Raw genomic sequence first — 19,500 nt, forward strand, 5'->3', positions numbered from 1 at the left:
TATCTGACTTCTTCTGAACTTACTCTTGGTCTTTTAACTTTTGCTTACATGTTCACTGGTTGTCTGAGTCTCCTGGCAAAAGTATACATCCCCCCTAACTTTTTATTTTTATTTTTCTTCATGCTATTAATAGAAATTTCAATTTATATTTTTAGACTAACCTTGGAATAGACCAAGGTTGCGTACATATGTCAAGTAGGAAGAAAACAATGCAGAGTTTGCAAAATCTTTTTTGTACAGAAATATCTGACGAGTGTTTTATGCATTTGTTTTTAAGAAACAAGTGTGGAACTACAGCTAAAGGTTTTAGGAATTGTGTCTTAATCAGCCTTGCATGAAGATTAAGTGTTTTTTCCATTCTTTGTGAGAAAACTCAACTGAACAGCAATTTTAGAACAATAATTTAGATTTTGACTGGGCCGTTTTCCACATGGATCTGCAACTCCTCCCGATTTACCACGAACCTCTTCGCTGCAAAGATAATGAAGAAGGTCGTGGCTCAACTTGAAGAAGTTGTGTAATTGTCAGTAAAATAAAAGTGAAACAGACTTCACCCAACCTTATTTTCAGACGCAGAAAAAAGATTTCTAGCTATCGTTGGAAATGTGTTGTGAAGAATGGTGTTATAATATATTCTCTGATAAATACTCACTTATGGATCTTCACTGAGAAAACATTAAAATATCAACACAAAGCTTAGCAGTTTTTTGTTTGTTTTTCACGTCAAGTTCACATCTCTGTTTCAAACTATTGGTGGTAATATCTTTGGTGCTACGGATTTTAAATAGTAATTTATCTTTTTTTTTTCCACCATACTGTTATGTAAATGTTTCAGCTGGACTGTGAGGATTTTTATTTTTTTATTTTTACTCTTAAACTGGCACTAAATCTTGGTAGCAGTATTAAAGAAAGGACAGGACTAACACAGGACCAGCAACTGTTTCTGGAACAAGACGAGACATTACTCTTCACTAATTATCTTATAAATCTACAGTAAGACTATCAAGTAAGTAAGAATATCAAGTGTAAATAGAAGACACTTTGGGTCTTTGCAATCCTCTAACAAGTTCAGTTCTTTTTAAAACAGCTGAGATTCCCTTGTGGTATTTTTGGGAGCAGCCAAAAGAAAATACGGTTTATTTTGTGAAAGAAAATGTTGACTACCATGTGGTTGTACGGCTCTAAGCCTCTTGATCTGCACCGATCACAGGCTCTTTATGATGCTGCGCGGCTTTGAAACCTCAGTAAAATTTCTTGACTATACCTGGATTTTTCAATTTGCACTTCCTCGGTGTATAATAATAGCTAAATACAAAACCTCCTGATGTTAGCCCCACTCACAAACACACACACACACGATTTGTGTGTGCGCTAAGAACTAAAAATGTGTGCGATATGGAAAGAAAAGGGTGGAAGAGAAGACGGTTTGCTATCAGAGGCTCGTTAATCCTGCTTGAAAAGTTGGATTATAAATCCTGAGCAGAGTTTGTGAGATTATTAAACATAATTTAAAAACATTTGAGACACATTTAAACATGGAGGTTTGTTAGTATAAATCTAATTTTAAAAGGTGGAAATTGTCAGATTTTTTTTATTTATGTGCTTAGTCGTAACATGGAGTCCTCTTATAAGTTGCATATCTGCAGATGGCCTTAAGTTTTTATTATTACACAACCAAATACATAAACAGTAAAACTGCTAAGATGTGAAAGTTTCTGAAATCAGTTGAACGTACTCCCAGTGTCTCCCACTGCAGATGTTGACCCAAATCTGTGTTCAAAAAAAGCTACAAAGTTTCCTTTTTGCTAATTTGGTGTCAGAGGATAAAACGGTAGTTTGTCATATTTAGAACATTTCTAAAACCTTCCAGTCATAAACCACCAGGATGTTTGCAAATATCATTTTTCATCCCATTAATGAAGAAACTTGACACCCTTTGTAGGCTGGCAGTTTGTAGATAAACTTTGCTGCATAAATCTTTGTCGAAGATCCGGTTTTTAGTTTCTGCTATTTATTCGTTGGATCATTAAGTGCATGTATTTAAACACTTTGCTCTAAAAAAGACACTTATTTCAAAGTTGAGAGTTTTTAAAACTTTATAATTTTATAAAAGCAAAAAAAAGTCTGATGCAAATGTCTAACCAGTTATGGCTAAATTGTGAAACCCACCAGAATAATGTAGACATTTTAATAGCAGCTAAAATGCTTTCTATTATTATCTTTTGCATGATCTTTTGCCTATTAAGCACACTATACACAGAAGTAAGAGGTAGCCGATGAATTATTAATCCAGTGGATAAATCTTGATGCATCTTGTGTCCAAAATTTTGTCTTGGCTCCCTCCAGTCTATAAAAGTCAACCTAAAACACTTACTCTCTTTTTTTAAATCCACTTTTTCCTTTCCTCGCTTCCAGCAATATATTCCTTTTGCATCTGCCCATGTTGCATGTTCACTTTTAATAGTTTTTGTCTGATTTTTTTATTTTATTTTTTTTCCGCTTTAACATGTGGTTTGTTTTTTGTAGCCAACCAACATCCCATTTTAACGAGTCTATGCAGGGCTGGAACCCAATATTCTGATTGGTTTTTCAGATCTCAGGAGCGGTGCTTTATGAATGTCAGTGAGCATCAACAAAATGAGTCACAAGAATATAATTTTAAAATTCAGACTCTTCTCTAGTGCTTCTCTAATTGTACTGCCTCTGAGGAGTTTCTGAATCCTTTATTATTGTTATAATGCTCTGCTACAAGGTTGTACATTTGATTCCAGCTTTTTTCTGCCACAAGTCGATGTTCCCCTGTACAAAGGCACTTAACCTCAAATTCCCACTCACTTTGAGCGGTCAGTATGACTGGAAAAGCTCAATATAAGTTCAGTCCATTTACTAAGTTAGGACACTGTTTACAATTTTTTAATCACTCAGTTGAATATCTAAACTAGTCCAGGTTTTCCAGTTTTCCTCGTTAGTCCAGTTATCAAAGAATAGCTAACAAAATTCTTACATTTAATCAGTATACATAAATAAGGCATTTTGAAAAGTGACATTTGACTTGATTTTTTTTTTCAGTATGTGACACTTTCACTGTTGGCAGAAGGAAAAAAGCAAGTGCTACGATTTGAATGACTTTATCGAGGGATAATTTGCAGAGGTTAGATGAGCGACTGACTCCCCCAAAACAGAGGTTTGTAGACCTTACCTGATCTGTAGCTGTCTTTATCATGATCATGATCCGAAGCAAGAACAGTGGTAAGCCTATTATAGAGCAATAGATCTTTGCCCAAACCCAAATATTTTCTATACTACTTTAGGTCATTTTGCAAAGAAGGCCCCAATATGCCACTTACTGCTCCAAGACATGACATCTACATGTAGCTCCATCACATCTGGAAGCGAGATGTCACAGCACATTTCCAGGCATCTGGTGGAGTTCATCCCTCAGTGGGTCAAAGTGGTTGTGGCAAAAAAAACAAAAAAAAAATATCTGCTGTTGTTCATAGCTTAATGCCTAATCTGTGAGTATTTTACATTTTTATCCAAATGGAATAAACTTCTTTAGGAGTCAACAAAATGAGTCACAAGAACATTTTTTTATTCTTGCCTGAGTCAGTCAGTCAGGATGATAACAGTCTTCAGTTATGTCTTGCTAATCTCTCCTTGTGTCTCTCACTATGAATCAACATGTGACCAGTGGCTGTCACAAAGCAGCAGAGCAGCTGTGACAACCACAGATCAGTTGGTGTGTGTGTGCGTGTGTGGGCGTGTGTGCAAATGTGCTTCTGTTTTTGCCAACAGCATTGTGCTTGCGTTTGTGTGTGTAACTGTGTACACACTTGTCTCTTAGTTTGTGTCTGCCTGAGCACGTTTGTCACCGGGGGCTGGATGCTGAAATTTAGCTCCAGCGAATGAGGGAATATTCAGGGTGGTCATGTGACTTTGTGATGTCAAAAAGAGAGAGAGAAAGAGAAAGAGAGAACAAGGTGCAATTTAGCCCCACAGCTGATCTGTGCAGCGCTCACAGAGAAGCTGAGACAACCAGACACAAACACACGCACACTTTCGCTTTTTCACTGCCATGCACTTCTTTCCTTTCGCCTGTAAGCACACATGCACTTTACATGCCTGACATCCATGCAGTTACACACACAAACAACTGCAAGGAATCACTCTAAAGTAGACAGGGGAGCATTTCTTTTCTCTACTTCTCAAGATCACAACTGTTTGGTAAGTGAAGACTCCTCTGCCTCCTGGACAGCAGTAATAGGACACTTGAAGCAGAAGAAAGCAACTAAGGACACAGGAAGAGGAATCAAAAAGGACAACCATAACTAAGGGAGCAGAAAAAGGCTGACAAGCAAACAGGTTGGAGAGAAGATCAACAGAGGAAGACCCACTGCAGTGCGTGAGAATGTCTTTCCTTTCTGGCTCACCCTGGCAGCAGCCTGGCATCATTAATGGAAACAGTGGGTATGGACAACCTTCCAGCGGGTATCAGCAGCAGCATCAACAACAGCAGCACAAACCTCCCGGTACTCTCTCCAGTGCCAGCATCCCTGCTGTGATGGCCTCTTCTCCATTGTCACCGTCCAGTCCAGCTGCTCCCCGCCACGGTGACTGGCATTGCCAAGGCCAGATGGCACCAGGAGGAGCCACTGCCACAGCACAGACAGGATCCAGAATAACTTTGATGGAAGATGAGGGGAAATTAGGCCGAGGCAGCACTGAGGGGAATTCATCGGGGATGATGGCATCAGGAACCCCGAGCTTCACCACACCGTTGTTGAACATAGAGGATGACTGGTCTAGACCAGAAAGGCCAAAGGAAGATGGACTTAAGGTGGGAGTGGTTGGGGGTGTATTAGGGAGCGCAGGACAGAGCCCCAACAGCCCCCTGTCGTCACACTCCTCCCCAACTTCAACATCACCTTCCCCTTCTCTCTCACCAGGGAGAGTCTTTTCGAATTCTGTCATTGATCCTAAGCCATTTGGACAGAGCGATCTCCAGCAAAATATGGACGGATTTTACCTTCAGGGATCACAAAAAGCTGTCCAAGGACACATCTTCTCACCGGTCTCAGAACATCAGGAAAAAATACCATTAAATCCATCCATCACCAGAGATACAGTTTCACATGAAGTAAAAAAAGAGGATGAGAGGATAACAACTGGAAGTTTGTTGAAAACTCTGAAGGAAGATTCTAATGCAAGTAAGCCTGGAAATCAAATACTCAAGCCATACTTAGGAAAGTCAGGTACAGAGGTACCTGCTCCTTCTGTGTCTGAGCTAACAGGTAGCAAAGCTAGCACCGCGTTGCCCACAGGACATGCACCTGCATCTCTGTCTCCACCCAACAGAGCTGCTGGTAATGCAGGGCTGAGTGTTGTAGGAGGGTACAGGTCAGACAGAGAAAACTTAAGCCGTACTCAAACGGGAGCAGCAACATGTGCTCCACCAAAAAGCAATGTATCCGAGAAAAGAGTTGTAAGTCCTGGTCCGGAACAGGCTTTAAATCACCATGAGGATACAACAAACAGAGACACCAAAACAATGAGAGGTAATGACATCCCTCAGCGAACTGCAGTGAGACGTGCAATGTCTGACTGCTCACATCTATCTGTTCCCATGGTAATGGCCGGGGCATACCCTACTGGCATGGCCATCACACAAGTGATGGCACCCAGCACGCCAGATTTCATCCCAATGGGAACACCCTGCCATCCCAGACCCTCTTACCCTCATGTAGCTGTCCGTCGATCTCTCACGGTTACAGACGGTTCTGAAGGCTCTGCTTCAACGGCAACAATGATCTCAACTCCTTTAATGATGTCACCTGTGGTGCCATCTTCTCCTCCCCCTAAGAGACATCATGGGAGCTGTGAAACCAATGTTCTACTTCCTGTTCCAACTCCTGTAGGAACACTGGCTAGAGGTACCCAGGACACTATGACAATAACCACCGGTAAGATATTTTTCTTGTTTGGTATGTGGCTGGGGTCAAATGAGAGACTAAAACATGAGCTAACGTATTAGATATGAGAATATCCTCATGTTCACAAGTAACTTAATCTTTTAATGTCTGTTGCTGGTGTCAACCAATTAGAACTAGAACTATTATGATATTAATTTTAAAAGTTCAACTCTGACACTGCATAACCTTTTTCAATGTAGATGTCTACTGAGGAAATAACGGTCCTCCTAAAGTTAATCAGAAAAACTTATTGTAATGTGTTAATCAGGAAAGAAACAGTAACTACTAAACAATTCAACTGTCTTTGGAAAGTCTCCCATTTCTGTGTTTTTTTTTAGTGATTTTGCTTCATATTTTCTTTGATCAGCCACAATCAGCAGGGTACATTGCCACTGGTTCTGACTTGTTTCTGCTTTTATGGGCAGCCTCAGTCTGGGTCCACTGTTTAACAGTGAAATGTGTGTTATTAAATTTTTAGCCATATTGGCTGCTAATTTTGTTATGACTTGGCAGATAAGTTATAGCATGACTTTGACTCTTCTTGTTTATCGCTTTTATATAAATTATCTCCACACAATGCCTTTGCTGTTTTGAGGAGAAAGATTGTTCTTTGGATGTACTTGCCATGTCACCAGAGTTGAAAACTTCCAACAAAGGTTAATTGTTTTGATTCTCAGCCATGATTGTCTAGTTAGCCTCTCCTACAGAGGGGAGGAGCAAAGTGTCAGTGTTTCTGTAGCTCTGCTGTCCGTAGTTGAAATTTAAGCTAATCTTCTACAATTATCCTGTAAAATGACATGTACCTCAGACATAGGTGGGGATTTGTTTGCACTGCAGGCTCATTCGTCTGTTTGGCATCTTCATCGAACCCAAACTCATCAAACGTAAAATTCACACAATAAAATGTTAAAAAATTAAAAGCAGGAAGATGAAGATTTGTTTCTCTAAAACAAAAGTACAGACTGTTCTGTGAAGGCCATTACACTGAATGTAAAACAGCAAATGGAGTTTTTTTGTTGTATGAATGGGAAATCTGAATTCAAACAAGTAATCTGACTTTCATAACAAGAGATAAGTAGTTTTAATTTGTGATGTTTTATAGATTGGTGTAGCCTTTTTAACAATCATGAAAAAAATGGAATGAGAGTAGCAAAATGGGTAATTAGAAGAAAATGATTATATTAGTGGATGTAATGTCTCAAAGCTTATCTGGCTCAAAGATGCTTTCCTCCTTTGACACAACAGCACTTAGTTTAAATAAAGTTAATCTACCCCTAACGTTTTACCAGACAGGGTTAAGTAAACAATAATTTCCATAAAGACATAGAAAATTAAAACCCCACTATTAATATTTTCTTTCCTGACAGGATCTTAACAAGTTAAATCAGTGGGAATGCTGGTTTTCCTTAGGGCTTGTAACATTGCTGTATTTCATTTAATTTGAGAATTGTCAAACAATAAGTTAATTATGTTTTAATATTCTCTGGTGATGGCTGGGAAATTGTGTTAAAGCTAATGTTGAAATTAAAAGACTGAGATTTGCATCTTTATTATTATAAATCTAGTAACATGCATCAGTTTTCTTCATTTAAAACTGAAATGTGCTATTTCCATTTCCATTGTTTATTTTTGTATCTTCGGTCTCATGGAATCATCCAGAGCATGGTGTTCTGCTTTTCAGTCTACAGCCACCAGGAAAGCGGGGACATTGATTAGACATTGACTCTGTACTCATTCAAATATAGAGCAGCTATTTCTAGCATTGTGTCTGTCTGCGTTTGTGTAGGCACTCTCCTGTGTGAGCGCGCGTTTATCTGTGCGTAGGTGAGCAGCGTTCACTGACGTGAATCTTACAGATTTTTAAAGGCAAACGCCTACATAGACAAACAGAGTAAACATCATGTCCGTACTCTAAGATCATTCATCACCAAAAGAAAGTAACAGACTAATACACACATACAAAAGGTATGTATACAAAAAAGAAACAAAAAAGAGTGGCAGACAGAGGTAATAGCTTTCTAGCACAGGATTAGCCCCCACCTCACCACTGAGATGTTTTCTCGAATTTTGATTGGTTTTCAGGATGTGTTGCGTTTTGGCATCAGTCAGAGCACCAGGGTGTCTTTCAGACAAGTCATTTTTCATATTCATTTCTATTATACAGCCATATTTAATAGATTGCAATATATCTTATATATGTATATATACATATATTATTGATGTTTTCAAGCATTTATTTCTGTTACTTATGATGATTTTATTCTTCCAGCAAGTTCATGTTCTAATTGACTGAATATGACCATACATCAGACACATTGTTTATAATTGTTTGCTTGGTTTTTGTGTGGTTTATTTATTTATTTTTTTGGTGCTGGGGGTTAATGGCATGGTGGCTACCAAACAGGAGTCTAGGGTGTTATTGAGGTTCTACATTTTTCAAAATTTGCTCCCCACTTTTGACACAATCTGGCTCCTGTGTTGAAGGTGTCAAGACTTTGTGATGCAGAAACCTGAACCTGTTGTAGAATTGTGCTTTACGTCTTCTGGTTGGTTTTGTTTTACATTAACTTATGCAAAAGGAGGAGCTTTCCCTGAGCAGCATTCATGCTAGAACCACTTCTGACGCAGTCGTTCATATCCTCATTTTTTCAGCTGCACTGTGTGATTGATAAACCATGTATCTATCTTTGGTCTTATGTTTCTTATAAAATGAGGGCAGATGGCAAATCCAGACGAAAACAATCTGAGGGCACAAAGTTATAGCTCGTTGCTTGTGACCGTCTGCAGCTTGTTATTGTGCAGTTGGAGGAGAGTGAAGGTGAACTGCTCCAGGTGTAGCATCGGAGCCAAGAACAGGCCAACAGGAGGGGCGTACGGCATGTTTGCACCCCTTTATTTCCTCAGAAAAAACAGTCATAAATCCAAATCATTTTATTTATTTAAAAAGGACACATTTAATGCTCTGATCATTAGCTTAAATGCAAAGCGAAACACTTTTCAGAGTGAAGTCTTGTCTGGGATTCTCTCACTATTCTCTGTGGTTAACAAACCCAGCAGCTGCACCATGCACTTATTGTACAGAATCTGGCCTTGCTTTCTTTTTGAAGATAAGAGCTCAATTTCTGCAACTCTTATTGCATTTTGTGAGCAAACATGCAGGCGTAGTTCGTCCCACATACAACAAAAGAGCAATCGATGAATCGAGTTACGGTCAACTTGTTTTAACACATTGCCATTTACTTCATGTGCCACAATACAGATTGTTTCCTGCAAAACAATCTGTATTGTTCAAAAGTTCAAAAGTTTTTCACCTTTTATGTTTCTTGCGACAAAGTCCAGACTTTGAAAACTGATCTTCTGTCAAAGTTGCTGTAAATAAATCTTATTTGTTGATAATATACAATTAACTTTTTTTTTTTAAGTTATATTTTGGATTTCAGGGAGAAGCAAATCTAACATAAAAATTCAGATTTTTAACAGTGACACTGATGCTTATTCAATTAGCAGGTGTTATTTCAGTAATGACGTACTCACCCCCCACAGGATGTACAAATACAGCAACTTTTCGAACTATTTAGAGACCTTGAATTTTTTTACATTCCGTCACATTATGAAAAATTTCAATGTATTTGTGAAGTGGAAGGATATTTATACTTTTTACAAATAAAAAGCAAAATTTTTACAAATTCAGCATAATTTTTTTAGAACAACCAAACGTATCTTACAGCCCATTGCCTAAATGTGCAAGACTGCGAGTTAATTTGAAGTCCTCTCTATATTTTGCTCTCTCCACCACAAACAGTTATTCCATCAGCAGCTGCAGCTGATTGCCAGCAGCTGTACGTTTTAGTCTGCAGTTTTTCAGTCTGCAGTTCAATGCCGGATGAGTCACTAGGCTGATGCTGTTGTGTGCAGTGGCACAGCACTAAAAATTACAATTTTACAAGCAACAAATCACCAGTTTGCTAATCTGAAGCGTTGATATTCCAACCTCTGCTTTACAGGCTAACATTTTGAGTACAGCTTGTGCAAATGAAGCAGACTGCATATATATTCAGAACAGATATAGCATTGTAACTCTGATTGTCAGTACGTTACCCATACATAATATATTTATAACACAATGTGAGATTTACGGGTTTGATTTTAAGATTTTAATTGATCTAAGTTAGTGTTAGTTGTTGTTTTTTTAATCACATATCAGAACAATGCTTTGCACATTATCGGGTAAGACCAGATCATGATTTATGAGACCTTTTTGAACACAGTGTCAAGGAGGAAACGTAGCCAATGAGCTCAGAAAAGACAGTAGTTGCTACAAATCTGTTTGGCGGTGGTAATTTGCTGGAATTTGTTTTTGTTGCCTGACATGTCATTGTCTTTGACAGTCGCCAGAGAGGATGTTCTAGACGTCCCTTTGCTGATTTCTGGTTTCACAGACCTGGATACAATGTGCTTGGATCACAGAAGGAGCTCTAGAAACGAAAGCGAGCCGTAGGGGTCGGAGGGCTCTGGCTGCTCCATTATGTCTTTGAAATCTCTTCTTATTTTTCTTTGCTGTTCTCTAAAGAAAATGGATTCTAATCATGCATATTTCCTTTGTTAGACACCAAAACACTGCAGGGAGTCCTGATCATTAAAATTCATGAGACTACGCTGCAGAGAGGGTTTAGGAAAGAGTAGGAGCAAGTTATGAGTTTTCATCGCACTAAGCTTAACGTTGCCATGTTGGGATTGGCTTCATTACAGCTACAGGGGAAGATGAAGAGGCAGGTCACTTATGCAGATTTTAAATGGCTTTAACTGAACACCAAACGTGTGGCATTTGCTTTTCCATCGCCAGACAACGGCTGCACAGTTTCTTTTCTTTCCTCAGATTGAACACAGCCATGTTTGCTCACAGACTGAGCAAGCATGAAGGCACAGGTCAGAATAACACAATAAGTGTATGTCAAGTAATGGCAGCAAGCAACAGGCTGCATGTGCTATCAGGTAGTCGTGGTAGTCGTCTTCATTTGCTGCGTCTTCATTTGCTGCGGCAAATGAAGACGAATCAAAGAAAGGAGAGAAAAGCAGGAATGATGCCAGACGGTTGAGTTCAGATGGAGATGAAGGGACGCCGCATGCCGTGGCTTGGCCTGTCCACTCTCGGTTAGGTAACAGACATGTTGGCTGCCTCAAAGAGCGCTGGTGCTTTTCTAACCCTTTCTCTCCCAGCTGTCTGTCTTTAACCATCAGACTTATGTAAACATTGCGACTGAGTCTTTCTCCTTTTGATTATCACTTTGCTCCTTCCTTCCTTGTTTCTTCTCATCTCTCTAACCAGATATTTTTAAACTCTGCTCCTGTACCAATAAGTATGAGTAGAGTTTATTGGAAAATGACAAGGACCAAATTGTCTATCCGCATGCTTTCTACAGTGCTCCAAAAAAATCTATATATTTCTCCCGTTTCAGGTTTCTCCTGTTGTTTCTTTATGTCGCCCTTAAACATTTCAGGTCATCAAATTTGAAAAATCAAGAGTTCCCAAATGAAGACTTTATTAATTTAGTCAAACTGAACTGATAATTTTCAGAAAAGCAATATTTTGTGCGACTCATCCCGACAACTATCGAATCTTTTACATTGCTTTGGAGAAATGTTTTCACATTATTCTTTGCAGATTATTTTAATTCAGCCATACCAGCTGTTTAAGTTTACAGTTTTTGAATCATATTGAAGTCCAAACTTAGACAAAAAACAAACTTTTATATCTTGCTGATAGGTTACTTGTAATTATGTTTAGTCTTATCTTTTTTCCCTGTTTTGTCTTATTATAAATTAAAAATTAATTAATTATGTCTGTATGTAAATTAATGTACACATTTGTGCTTGAAACAAAACAAAAATACTTGGTAAGATTTTGTGTGTCTGGAGTGAAGCTCACTCCAGAAATGTAATTTTAAATTGTTAAGGCCTTCGGCGGTGCATTGCCGGCATTGTTCGGATCTTGCTGTTCAACCCAGATGCACTTGAGCTTAATGCCATAAATTATTGCTGGACATTGATTTTAAGTATTTTTTTAACGGAGAGCAGATTTCCAGTCTCCATTTGTTATCATCATTAAGATGCTTCTTGGGAAATTTGGGATGGAACTTTGCCTCGTTTCAGGTCATCAGTAGTTTTTGCATTGGATCCTCCCATGGAAGCCGTTTTCCCCCGTTCTCTTTCGTGATGTTGAAACATGAAGCTAAGTGAGGCCTGCTGTGCTCTGCATGTTGTTCTGGTTTGTTTTGTGACGAGTCATTGGTGCATACTTAATGAAATGTTGGTGACTTTGTGACTGATGGTACCGGTGACCTTGTTTCTCATGTGCTCCTGAATTTCTTTAGATCCAAGCTTTATGTGTTGCATTTTGAGATCTTTTAATCTACTTAATGTTGTTAGTTGGGTTCTTTTGAAGATTTCTTGATTCTATAGGATTGTAGCACAGTGTTAAGGCTTGACAGTCGCTAGAAAAATTGAACCAGAAAAAACACAATCATAGTAAATTTGTGATTTATCAACAGCAGTAATTACTTTTTACAATTGTCCAAATTGCTTTCTTTTGCTCCCACGTTATTATTAAGGGTTATTAAGGCTTTTCATCCTTAATAAAAAGAAAAATAATAATTTTTAAAAAATATAAATGTACAAAATACAGCCACATTCCTGGACTGCGATTGACAAGAAGCATCAGGATTTGAGCTTTATCAGAGACTCTCCGATATTTAACTGTGTGAGTTAAATATGTGCTACTCCTTTCATTCAACTGTTTCTTCTCTACAACTTTTCACAGTTGGAGAAAAGATTTAATCTCTACAACTTTGAGGTTAGAAAGAGTTTAAAATAGATCTTTTTGGAGAATATTTCAAATGCAATGTGTTGTTCGCAGTTTGAATTAAAATAAATTTTTTTGGCAGAAAAAAGCTAGCATTTGAAATCCTGAAGTGAGCAGAGATGCTAAACCTCTGTGCCTCCCACACCGCCTACTGTCAGGACTGGGGATGACCGCGCTGACATGGATTTTGAGGAGACAGCCTATCACCATTGTGCGCGCTTACATAAGGCCGTGCATTAGACTAAATGGGTTGTCCTGTTTACCGAGCAGACCCAGAATCATCTGCTGCCACGACCTACATAGAATCTTCCACTTGGATGTTCAAATCTATAAATAACAGAAGTGCAGATGAAACCAGGAAGTGATGCGATGTGATACTTTTCTGTCGGTGAAAGTTGTTTCACTTATCAGAACCGCGAGGCGAATGTGTTTTTGTTTAGTGAAGGAATTTATTCAGGCTTTCAGTTGTTAGATGCTTGAAGTGTTTGAGTTTTTTTGTTTGTTTTTTTGTGTGTGAACATACGTATGTGCAAATGTAAGCATTAAAGAAAGCGAGAAAAAACTGCAATAACCATGTCACTAAAGTCATTAGGGTATATTTAAAATAAGTTAGAGATAATACATCTTTACTCAAGTCAGAATGAAACACGTTCGAGTGGATTCATTTCTAGAACATGGATATTTATTCTGTGATATTATTGACTGTATCAAGGAAATTTAAATTAGGAATGTTTTCATTTCGATTGAACTGGATTTAAAATGTGTTTCTAAATAATCACTGACTAAGAAGCCTAAATGCGTCAAACTAAATTTATGCTTAAAGCGCCTTTTTCATTTGAGATAAACTAAAATTGTGATGGACAAATGAACATAATTTCATTTTTAGCTTTGAATTTGACATACGTGAACATGTATCTTTAATAACACAGTGAATGTTAAACTTTTCTTCTTCTTTAATCGGTGCTCTTAACGGTCAAACAGTGAGAATGTGTGCTAAGCTTTTGTGATCCTAGCTGTAGTGATGGAAACCTGCATCCATTTATTCCACAAAACATGCATTAATTTCCTCCAGATCAGAGCAAGACTAATGAGTTCAAGACACCCCTTGCCAGACTTTGCTACTTTTTCTGGCACAGTCCAAAAAAATCCCCACTACCTGTCTTTGCAGTTATCTGTAGCCGCTGCTGTCAAAACGTGCCATTGCCACATGATCGGTGCTCTTGTAATTACAGAATTAGCATGTGAATGCACACATTTCAATCAGCTTTTTACTTGTCTTACATGTCTCTTTTCTAATCAATTCTTTAGTGAGCTATTTTAGGACGTTGTAAAATGTCACCCTCGTTTTTATCCTCTCAACCATTAGAAATGAAGTATTTTAAGCAGCAGGAAAACTCGCAAACTAATCAACTCAGCCTTCAGCTTGAAGCCTTTTGTTTATAAGCCAAACACAGGCCCGTTTGTGTCACAAAATTTCAGATTTCTTTGAAATATGACCACAATTTTAAATGCATTTCCTAAACAATAGATAATATATCTGCTCTTATATGTGAGGGCACATATAAGGGCAGAACATGGAGAACATATAATGTTCTCTATATGAACATTAGAGATAATGTTCACATATTACAAGTTTTACACTTGAAGTTTTCAACTTAAATTAAATTATTAATTTCTTTGTTTAATCAATTCAATAAATTGTATCTAATCTCATTAACCTGAAATAATTTATATTCTACAACTTGCATATTAATTTCCAGGATCTACCAGGATAAAGGAACAAAAAATATACAATGGATGTTAAAGCTTTAGGCATTTTTGTGGTAAAATGTCTAGTTTTGTTACTGTTGACTTCTGGTTTCTAGCATGCTGCTTAATGTTTCGGGTCAAAACTGTCCAAAATGTGGACTTGTTTATAATTTAATACAAAAGTAACTGTTTGGTAACAATGGCTTTAGCAAGAAGATGTAAAGGGGTAAAGGTTAGCTTAAGTTTTATTTAACCCAATTTAGTTTATACCAGATCTGTTTTTTATTTACATTTTACAAGATATATTTTAAATTAGGTTATTCACATTTTCTGAAATCTCTCTCAAAAACTTGGCATTTTACCAGCTAAACTGCATGTACTCAATGTATTTGGTATTATCAGCTATTTTCTCGAAGCTTACTTTATTAAATTAAAATTAGCCCAACTTTGACCACAAAACTCTTTCCTTGGCAGTGAAATCTGACAACAAGGAGAAGCAGGAGAAGATGGACATCATCTCTAGCAAGATGGACAGGATCAACAACTTGGACAAGAAGGAAAACAACACTGACAAGAACCAGAAGCCAGAGATGATCCTCAAAAGTGAGGAAAAGATGGAGAAGCTGAACAACAAGGCTAGCGAGAAGCCGGAGAAGGTGGACAAGCCGGAGAAGACCAACAAGGATGAAAAGAAGGAGGAGGATAAGAAGCTGGCTGAGAAGAAGGAAGAGAAGGGAGGAAAAGGCCCAGCCAAGTCTCCCACAGGCAACGGCAGCAAAACCGTGCCAAGCGCCGACAGCAAGAGCAAGGTGAGCGTCTGTAACACACCAACCCAAAGTGCCCTTCACACGCACACACACACACACACACACGCCTACGCACGCCCTGGTCACAAACTCACATCAGTCAAGGTGGCAGCTGATCCAGTGGTAACAGAAATGCTCTTACCACTCCAAAGTAATCTTTGATCATGCAGATATTGAATGTGGGTGTTTTCTGGATGTGCTGTAGTGCGTGTGAGTCACACCTCAGGCCACTTTCCATATCATCTGCTCTCTGACGGTTGCTCAGTTCTTTTATTTGGTGCTTTTATAATTTACTGCTCATCACCTACACAAGGTGGGTTTCTGGTTGATCTTTTATAATCTTTTTTTTTTTCTTTACGGTTGCCATATGAACTCTGGCTATGCTGCCATATTTCTGTTGCTGCTGAGATTTCACCGCTGCATCCCTCCCTCTCTTTGCCCTCCTTTATTTATTTTTCCCTTCCCTTCCCTTTTGGGTTTTATTTATTTATTTTTGCTACTCTGCCTTTTTTTCCCCCCATTTGCATTCATAACCCAGCCTGATGTGGGTCCAACCAAACAAAACTCAGCCAAATCGCGTCCATCCACCCTTTCCACCAATGATGTGGCCAACTCTGCCAAACGCCCGTCCCCCACTGCAGCCAATAAAAAAAGCCCTGTGCCCAAGGCGACCACACCCACCGCTGCAAAACGTCAGCCAACCACAGGCTCGACCAAGGCTGCCAAGGTGAGTTCAAATCCTTTGTGTCATATATGAAATGATACGGCGAATCAATAAAACCTTCATGATGAGAAACTGATCAGCATGTTTTTGCATGGTAAACTTTGGCATAGAGGAATAGTAAAACGTCTCAGTAACCAGCCACATGCAGTGTCCACTCAAACTTTGTAAAAACTTTATAATCAGCACATTTCACTTCTGCTTGAAGAAGCTCATAAAAGGTGTTTATTTTTTTACTCACACAAAATCTCCCGTCTAATAAAACTTTAAAAGTGCTTCTTTTCCTGTGGGACGTCAGACATCATGGACCATCCCTCTGTCCCAAATCTCATTTCAAATCTCATAATATTAAAGCCTCATCCCACCTGCTTTTCTTCATGAATTTCAGGTGTGTGCCTTAACCTTTTATTAACTTTCATCCTTTGTTTTACTCATTGCTGCCTGATTAGAATTTTATAGCCCTGTGTGCACACAGCAGTGAAAGGAAGCATGCGTACCAAAGAGGCAGAAATATACATTCATGTTCATACTGTCACACAAAAGGATTAACATCCTCAGAGGACGCTGTGCATGGAAGCTTAAAGGCCACTGATACTCAGCGCCTCAGTAGGAAATTATGCAAAAACCATGGCGAGTCTTTATCATGTTTAACTGAGATAGAAAAAATCCTCAACAGTAGAGCTAATTCACAAAGCCCTTACTGTAGATTAAAACTCCTACCTCTGCTTGTTGCATTTGACTTCTGATCTTTTGCAATAACAGTCAGTGTTGTTTAAAAATGTGTTGGCGAGTGGCATTTTGGAGAAATTTGAGTTTAACGGTGTTGAAGTTTGTTTTTGTATGACAAACTGCTCTACTCAGGAGTGTAAACGGAGAACCTTTAAGCACAAAATTAAACTTTTTAATGGAGAAAGAGAATGTGACTTCTGAAGGTAAGAGCTTGGTGACTGCTGTGCTTTTGTGTGCTTGGCTGTCTGTGAGATTCAGCCCCTTGCTTAGATATATAAATGTCTCTGTGGGGTCCCATTATTGAAAATCTCCTTTCTCTCTTACTAAACATGGTTTTATCTGTGCTTTATGCTCAATGCAACAAATGACTTGGTGGCAAACCATTTAAACTGATAAATAATACCAAATCTGCACATAGTTTCTACTGTTAATCAACTGCAGGCAATAAGTGAATCCTGTGGGTTCGCGTGTTTGGTAAACGGCCTGAGTGAAGTGGCCCAGCCTCGACTGCCTGCTTTGAATTTCAGACTCCAGAAAATGGCGGCGCAGAGAAACGCCCACCCGTACCGAAGGCCACGCCCACTCCTCGGCAGGCCCCCAGTAAGAACGGCACCTCTGCAGCAGCTGCGAATAAAACCACAGGTATACACAGTGTCATCTCTGACAAGACATCTAGAGTTTCTATACTTCCTTCCACACAATTACTTTATAAAAACATTGTTGTCTCTGAGAGTCACTCTAAGAAAACCTCCAACTGTAACTGGAGCAATGAGTCACACTGGCACCCCTCAGGCAAAAAGCTCACCGCATTGCTATCACATGTTGCACTTTAGATTCAAGTGCAACCTTTCCTAGACACCGCACTCATATTTTTATCTGCACATCACAAACAGAATCTCACCTTTCTAAGAAAGGAAGCTGCGAATCAGTCAGGGACACGTTTGCGTCAAACTGCCATCTTTTTTTCCACCCCTCTTCTCAGCTAGCAAAAGTGACAAGAATGAGAACAAGACGGGGGAGGCCAAGAAACCCAAAACTACAAGTAAGAAAAGTAAAGTTTTATTTTTGATTACAATAGTAAGAGCTATGTAAGATGTTAGATAGCATAGTTGAGACTGAATGTGATTCTATATTTCCTATTTCACAGTCGTTAAAAGGTAATACTCTTGTCCCCTCCAGCGCGTCCTCGCCCCGCATCCACAGCCACTCCGGCTACCCCATCTGCCTCCACCAACGGTGAAGGTGCCGCCACCCATCGCCGCCGCGTCATCACGAAACCCCCGGTGCCCAAGCAGACCCCTCTAGAGAAGAAACCAGCGGCGCCTCGCCCTCCCCGAACCCCTCGACCCATCAATGCTCCGACGCCAGATCTGAAGAATGTGCGCTCCAAGATTGGATCCATCGACAACATCAAGTACCAGCCAGGAGGCGGGAAGGTAAGGGGAACAAAAAAGGGGGTCTGCACCTGAGAGAGGTTAATAAATAATTCAGAACAGAGATGTTCCTGTCAGGATTCCTGAAAGGCAGAACAAACAAGCTGGTAGTTTGTAATTCAAATAGCAGGCAGGTGCTACATTATAATAACATGGTTTGTATTCCAAAAGGCCTTTTCTGCTGTTTCTACATATTGCAGTAATATTACAATTACGTGGATGTGTGTTGATCTTCTTCGATCAGGAAATGGCTATAAAAAGCAGCTTCTATACATGACTAGACATACTGTATGTGCCTAAATAATAATAATTAAAGAACTTTAATAAGACAACTGGAACGACAAACCAAGCTGGAAGAGGGACAGAAGTATTGCAAGTGAGGCAGATAAAATCTTCACAACTGCACTAAATTATGCAAATTATGCTTCTGACATACAGTGAAAATGGATGTATATTTAAGAAACACTATTATATAAACTTCTAGAACTGATACAAAGGCCAAACACACACACACACACCCCACACACACACACAGTAAAAGCTGGAGTGAAATGTTTTCGTAATGAGCTGCAAAGCTTGAATACAGAACCGAGTCCAGACGTTGTGGATCGTATGGCTGAGAAAATAATAAGGGCTTCTGTTTTAATGCCACCCTTTGACCACCACTGTGTTCTGGTCTTAAAGTAACATCAATTAGCTGGTGCTAATCAGCATCGCTGGTCAGTCTTCCCTTTTAGGATTGTTTAATTAAATTTCATACGCCTCTGCCTGTATCTGTTGCTCTATAGTGTAGAATATTTACATCACAATAAAAGAAGCTTTGGCACTTATAAAGGAAACTCAGCCATAGTCGTGACAGTGGAACACATAAGATGTTCAAATAAATAAAATTTTAAAAAGTCACACTTTCATTGGAAACCAAATCACATAAATCATGTGATCCTTGAGTTAGTGGACTTTTTAAAAAAGTAATTACCATTATACCTTACAGTTTAATTAAGTGGTGGTGTAATTTCAGAAATAGATTGGGATTATTTTCTTTTGAGAATCATTTTTCAAACGGGGCTTTCTGAAACAGGTTCCATGATTATAATTGTTCTCATAATGAGGAGATAAGGAGCTATAAATCTCTCTGATAACATCTTTCTCTTTCCCGGCATCGGTCATCCGCCGCCCTTTTATTCCTTCATCTTTCTGCTGGCTTCCTCTGTCTGTCAGCTCCATTCAACATGCT

The 19,500-nt window shown here is 38.9% G+C and overlaps 1 protein-coding gene across 1 annotated transcript in view; it reads left to right on the forward strand.

The window, feature by feature from the left end:
- LOC102232428 (microtubule-associated protein 4-like) overlaps positions 1 to 19,500 on the forward strand; it is an 80,850-nt gene that overhangs the window by 44,142 nt on the left and 17,208 nt on the right. Inside the window, exons 7-11 of the mRNA XM_023335044.1 lie at positions 15,052 to 15,386; positions 15,922 to 16,110; positions 17,361 to 17,475; positions 17,816 to 17,875; positions 18,013 to 18,269. Coding sequence (XP_023190812.1) covers positions 15,052 to 15,386; positions 15,922 to 16,110; positions 17,361 to 17,475; positions 17,816 to 17,875; positions 18,013 to 18,269 — 956 coding nt within the window. The remainder of the gene's footprint in view (positions 1 to 15,051; positions 15,387 to 15,921; positions 16,111 to 17,360; positions 17,476 to 17,815; positions 17,876 to 18,012; positions 18,270 to 19,500) is intronic.

Source organism: Xiphophorus maculatus, chromosome 6 (assembly GCF_002775205.1).
Source record: "Xiphophorus maculatus strain JP 163 A chromosome 6, X_maculatus-5.0-male, whole genome shotgun sequence".
Classification (NCBI taxonomy): Eukaryota; Metazoa; Chordata; class Actinopteri; order Cyprinodontiformes; family Poeciliidae; genus Xiphophorus; species Xiphophorus maculatus.